Raw genomic sequence first — 6000 nt, 5'->3', positions numbered from 1 at the left:
AAGGGATCGGTTGGTAGGACATGTTCTGAGGCATCAATGGATCACCAATTTAGTACTGGAGGACAGCGTGGAGGGTAAAAATCGTAGAGGGAGACCAAGAGATGAATACACTAAGCAGATTCAGAAAGATGTGGGTTTGCAGTAGGTACTGGGGGATGAAGCAGCCTGCACAGGATTAAGTAGCATTGAGAGCTGCATCAAACCAGTCTCAGGACTGAAGACCACAACAACATCGTGGTCAACCAGCTTTATCAGTGATGTATCCGTACACTGTGTATATGAACATCTTCTAAAAGTCGTCTCACCGATTTCTCTGACGTTAACTTCCGTGTGGGCTCGTAACACAAATCTTCATTCGTGTTGTGACATTCGCTGGCTAAGGTGGTGGCAATTTCTTCGTAAAAACTGGGAGCTCTCGAAGGAATGCCCCACCATAACCTCGTGTTCCACGGTTTCATCATTCCGACGTGTAAAGTGGACGCTGAGGATTTCAGAACATTTTTAAGAGCACCAGCGACCTCACTACCACACGAAAGCTGGTGTTCGTACTAACAACGCACATTTCAGAAATTTTACAGTGACGAAATTTTCAACAGGTTGCCGTACACTGTTGTTTAAAGTAACACATTCTTCGTCGGAGTCCTGGGAGGCCACAATTTTCTTCGAGTCTGACATACTGAATGCTTTGGATCGAGGCAGTCGGGTAGAGGCAGTATATCCCGATTTACGAAAAGTAGCCGCCTCAGGTAACCTACAGATGTTGTGAAAAGTACGAGCATATGGGGTGCCGAGTGAAATCTGTGACTGGATTGAAGACTTTTTGGTGGTCAGGACGCAGCATGTCATCTCGGCTGGAGGACGGGTCGAGGGTCGTGCCTGGGGGATCACATGGTACCGAGGTCGTGCAGGGACGACGCAGTGCAAGCAGCCTGCTCGTGTGTCGGCAGCGCTACGGACTGAAACTGCTCTGCAGCCTCGGCAAGAGATTTCGTCCTCAGACGGTCTAGCACTCAGCGAGTGGGTAGCCAAGTCTATCAACACCATTTTTTTAGTGGAGACTGTCCGTCGCTCGGACACGCAATGCAAAGTGAGATGAAATGATGCGTTTATAGGAAAATATTCGAGGAAATGGATGGTGACGAATTTTGTTGGCAGTGAAGCTTACTGGCAGATTAAAACCGTGTGCCGGACCGAGACTCGAACTCGGGACCTTTTGCCTTTCTTCTCAGGACTGCTAGTTACGTTTCGCAGGAGAGCTTCTGTGAAGTGTGGAAGGTAGGAGACGAGGTACTGGCGGAACTGAAGCTGTGAGGACCGGTCGTGAGTCGTGCTTGGGTAGCTCAGACGGTAGAGCACTTCCCCGCGACAGCCAAAGGTCCCGAGTTCGAGTCTCGGTCTGGCACACAGTTTTAATCTACCAGGAAGTTTCACATCAGCGCACACTACGCTGCAGAGTGAAAATTTCATTCTGTTGTTCAATGTTTGGGTAGTGGAACTATTGACAACTAGAGTACTGGCCATTAAAATTGCTACACCAAGAAGAAATGCAGATGATAAACGAGTATTCATTGAACAAATCTATTATACTAGAACAGACATGTGATTACATTTTCATGCAATTTGGGTGCATTGATCCTGGGAAATCAGTACCCAGAACAACTGCCTCTGGCCGTAATAAAGGCCTCGATACGCCTAGGCATTGAGTCAAACAGAGCTGAGCTTGGATGGCGTGTACAGGTACAGCTGCCCATGCAGCTTCAACACGATACCACAGTTCATCAAGAGTCGTGACTGGCGTATTGTGACGAGCCAGTTGCTCGGCCACCATTGACCAGAGGTTTTCAATTGGTGAGAGATCTAGAGAATGTGCTGGGCAGGGCAGCAGTCGAACATTTTCTGTATCCAGAGAGCCCCGTATAGGACCTGCAAAATACGGTCGTGCATTATCCTGCTGAAATGTAGGGTTTCGCAGGGATCGAATGAAGAAAGAGCCACGGGTCGTAACACATCTGAAATGTAACGTCCACTATTTAGAGTGCCGTCAATGTGAACAAGAGGTGACCGAGACGTGTAACCGATGGCACCCCATACCATCACGCCGGGTGATACGCCAGTATGGCGATACCGATTACACGCTTCCAATGTGCGTTCACCGCGTTAAGTCTTGAACTTGTTGCAGTTCGTATCTCTCTTGATAGGACACTTCGAGAAGTTGCTAATAGTGTGCAGCGATGACCCAACCTTCTCGAAGAGATACATTGAAATTTACTTTTGATACTCGATATGCTCGATCCAAGTCGTTCGAAGTAGAGAATTGGTTAGAAGTAGATGAGAAGTTCTGCTTTACTGATATAATAGGGATTCAACTGCCAATCGTAGCTTGTGTTGTCTTTGTAAACTTTAGCAGTGCCGAGTTCCGCGAGAAAATAGTTGAGTCTTGCGGAGGTGTCATGAAATTTAAACATTCTGACGGAAACGCTGGTGAAGACACCGTTGCACATGCTGGTTTCGACATTCGTACAGTTCCAATCTTCGAACTGTCGTTTGAGGTTGCAGCAGAACAAATTAATACCGTAATATCACCCTTTGGGAAAGTGCTTAGCAACTCGGCCGAGAAATGGTCAAGCGCGGTCAAATTTCCAGTACTAAACGGAGTACGGTTGCTTCGAGTAGAGTTATAAAAGCACATACCATCGTACACTGTGTGATCAAAAGTATCCGGACACCCACAAAAACATACGTTTTTGATATTAGGTGCATTGTGCTGCCACCTACTGCCAGGTAGTCCACATCAGCCACCTCAGTAGTCATTAGATATCTTGAGAGAGCAGTATGGGGCGCTCCGCAGAACTCGTGCACTTCCAACGTGGTCAGGTGACTGGGTGTCACGTGTGTCATACGCCTGTACGCGAGATTTCCACACTCCTAAACATCGCCAGGTCCACTTTTTCCGACGTGATAGTGAATTGGAAACGTGAAGGGACACGTACAACACAAAAGCGTACAGGTCGACCTCGTCTGTTGACTGGCAGAGACCGCCGACAATTGAAGAGGGTCGTAGTGTGTAATAGGCAGACATCTCTCCAGACCGTCACACAGGAATTCCAAACTGTTTCAAGATCCGCTGCAGGTACTATGGCAATTAGGCGGGAGGTGACAAAACTTGGATTTCATGGTCCAGCGGCTGCTCATAAACCACACATCTCGCCAGTAAATGCCAAACGACGCCTCGCTCGGTGTAAGGAGCGTAAACATTGGACGATTCAACAGTGGAAAATCGTTGTGTGGAGTGACGAATATCGATACACAATGTGGCGATCCTATGGCAGAGTGTGGGTATGGCGAATTCCTGGTGAACGTCATCTGCCAGCGTGTTTACTGGCGACAGTAAAATTCGGAGGCGGTGGTGTTATGGTGTAGTCGTGTTTTTGATGGAGGGGGCTTGCACCCCTTGTTTTGCATTGCACTATGACAGCGCAGGCCTACTTTGATGTTTTAAGTACTTTCTTGCTTCCCTCTGTTGAAGAGCAATTCGAGGACGGCTACTACATCTTTCAACACGATCGAGCACCTGTTCATAAAGCACGGCCTGAGGCGGGGTGGTTACACGACAATAAGATCAGGCGAAATTCCCTCAGACTTCAAGAAGGATATAATAATTCCAATCCCAAAAAAAGCAGGTGCTGACAGATGTGAAATTACCGAACTATCAGATTAATAAGTAACAGATGCAAAATACTAACGCGAATTCTTTACTGAGGAATGGAAAAACTGGTAAAAGCCGACCTCGGGGAAGATCAGTTTGGATTCCATAGAAATTTTGGCACACGTGAGGCAATACTGACCCTACGACTAATCTTAGAAGAAAGATTAAGGAAAGGCAAACCTACGTTTCTAGCATTTGTAGACTTAGTGAACGCTTTTGACAATGTTGACTGGAATACTCTCTTTCAAATTCTGAAGGTGGGAGGCGTAAAATACAGTTATAAGAGCCGAGGGGCATGAAAGGGAAGCAGTGGTTGGGATGGGAGTGAGACAGGGTTGTAGCCTCTCCCCGATGCTATTCAATCTGTATATTGAGCACGCAGTAAAGGAAACAAAATAAAAATTCGGAGTAGGTATTAAAATCCATGGAGAAGAAATAAAAACTTTGAGGTTCGCTGATGACATTGTAATTCTGTCAGAGACAGCAAAGCACTTGGAAGAGCAGTTGAACGGAATGGACACTGTCTTGAAAGGAGGGTATAAGATGAACATCAACAAAAGCAAAACGAGGATAATGGAATGTAGTCGAATTAATTCGGGTGATGCTGAGGGAATTAGATTAAGAAATGAGACACTTAAAGTAGTTAACGAGTTTTGCTATTTGGGGAGCAAAATAATTGATGATGGTCGAAGTAGGGAGGATATAAAATGTAGACTGGCAATGGCAAGGAAAGCGTTTCTGAGGACGAGAAACTTGTTAACACTGAGTATAGATTTAAGTGTCAGGAAGTCGTTTCTGAAAGTATTTGTCTGGAAGTGAAACATGGACGATAAATAGTTTGGACAAGAATAGAATAGAAGCTTTCGAAATGTGGTGCTACAGAAGAATGCTGAAGATTAGATGGGTAGATCACATAACTAATGAGGAGGTATCGAATAGAATTGGAGAGAAGAGAAATTTGTGGCACAACTTGACAAGAAGAAGGGATCGGTTTGTGGGGCATATTCTGAGGCATCAAGGGATCACCAATTTAGTACTGGAGGGCAGCGTGGAGGGTAAAAATCGTAGAGGGAGAACAAGAGATGAATATACTAAGCAGATTTAGAAGGATGTAGGCTGAAGTAGGTACTGGGAGATGAAGAAGCTTGCACAGGATAGAGTAGAATGGAGAGCTGCATCAAACCAATCTCAGGACTGAAGACCACAACAACAACAAGATCCGACTAATGGACTGGCCTGCACAGAGTCCTGGCCTGAATCCTATAGAAGATCTTTGCGATGTTTTGGAATGCCGACTTCGTGCCAGGCCTCACCGACCGACATCGATACCTCTCCTCAGTGCAGCACTCCGTGAAGAATGGGCTGTCATTCCCCAAGTAACCTTCCAGCACCTGACTGAACGTATGCCTGCGAGAGTGGAAGCTGTCATCAAGGCCCCAAGGGTGGGCCAACATCATATTGAGTTCTAGCATTACCGATGGAGGGCGCCACGAACTTGTAAGTCATTTTCGGCCAGGTGTCCGGATACTTTTGATTGCGTAGTGTATATCATTGTCTCTGAGTAACAAACTCGGGCAGTTTCGGCAGGCGAAGACGACACTTCCCGGGACTTGGGCCTCCGTGTGCACAAATACAAGTACTCCAGACACCGAAATTCCAATGGACGCCAGTGCAATCATAGCTGACGACCTACCAGAGTCCCGCCAATCTTCAAAACCTGTCCAAGTTCCGCCCAAACAGGCCCCTGCAACTGCAAAGGAAGCTGATCCGCCAGCGGTTGAAGACCGAACCTCCTCACAGGAAAACGAAACTAACTTGGACACTGAAGGAAGTCCGTCGAGAGGCAAGCGTCCGAGGAAAAATATTAGATGCAGGGTGGTGCGCAAATGTGCAGAGGAGACAGCTCCCATTCTGCGACAAAAAGTGAAGGAGATAGATAGTAGCTGGAGCCAACAGAGGGATAGCAACACGAAAGTGGCGCCAGTTTCCGAGGAGGTTTCCCCGAGGAAAACCAATAAAGAAAGCATCTGCAACACCCTCGAGAAAGAACCCACTCTCCCGAGGATTCGATCGTCCCACTGTGGCGGTACGCCACATAACGTGATAAAAATGATATCGAATAACTTCGCAAATGTACCAAAACTGACGTCGTAACGAAACGTAAACATTATCTCAGAAAAATAACATAGACTCTGTAATCAATTAATACAGGGCTTCACAACATACGTGCTCGCGGAGCAAGCTGTGAGCAGCAAGGCGCGAGCACGGAGCAGCGCGAGCACGCTACCCCCACT

The 6000-nt window shown here is 46.8% G+C and overlaps 1 protein-coding gene across 1 annotated transcript in view; it reads left to right on the top strand.

Annotated features, from left to right (window-relative positions):
- The first annotated feature begins 839 nt into the window (after positions 1 to 839).
- LOC124594719 (cell surface glycoprotein 1-like) overlaps positions 840 to 6000 on the top strand; it is a 188583-nt gene continuing 183422 nt past the window's right edge. The window contains exon 1 of the mRNA XM_047133088.1: positions 840 to 935. Coding sequence (XP_046989044.1) covers positions 840 to 935 — 96 coding nt within the window. The remainder of the gene's footprint in view (positions 936 to 6000) is intronic.

This window comes from Schistocerca americana, chromosome 2 (genome assembly GCF_021461395.2).
Source record: "Schistocerca americana isolate TAMUIC-IGC-003095 chromosome 2, iqSchAmer2.1, whole genome shotgun sequence".
In the NCBI taxonomy this organism is placed as follows: domain Eukaryota; kingdom Metazoa; phylum Arthropoda; class Insecta; order Orthoptera; family Acrididae; genus Schistocerca; species Schistocerca americana.
This window is presented reverse-complemented; position numbering and strand designations above follow the sequence as displayed.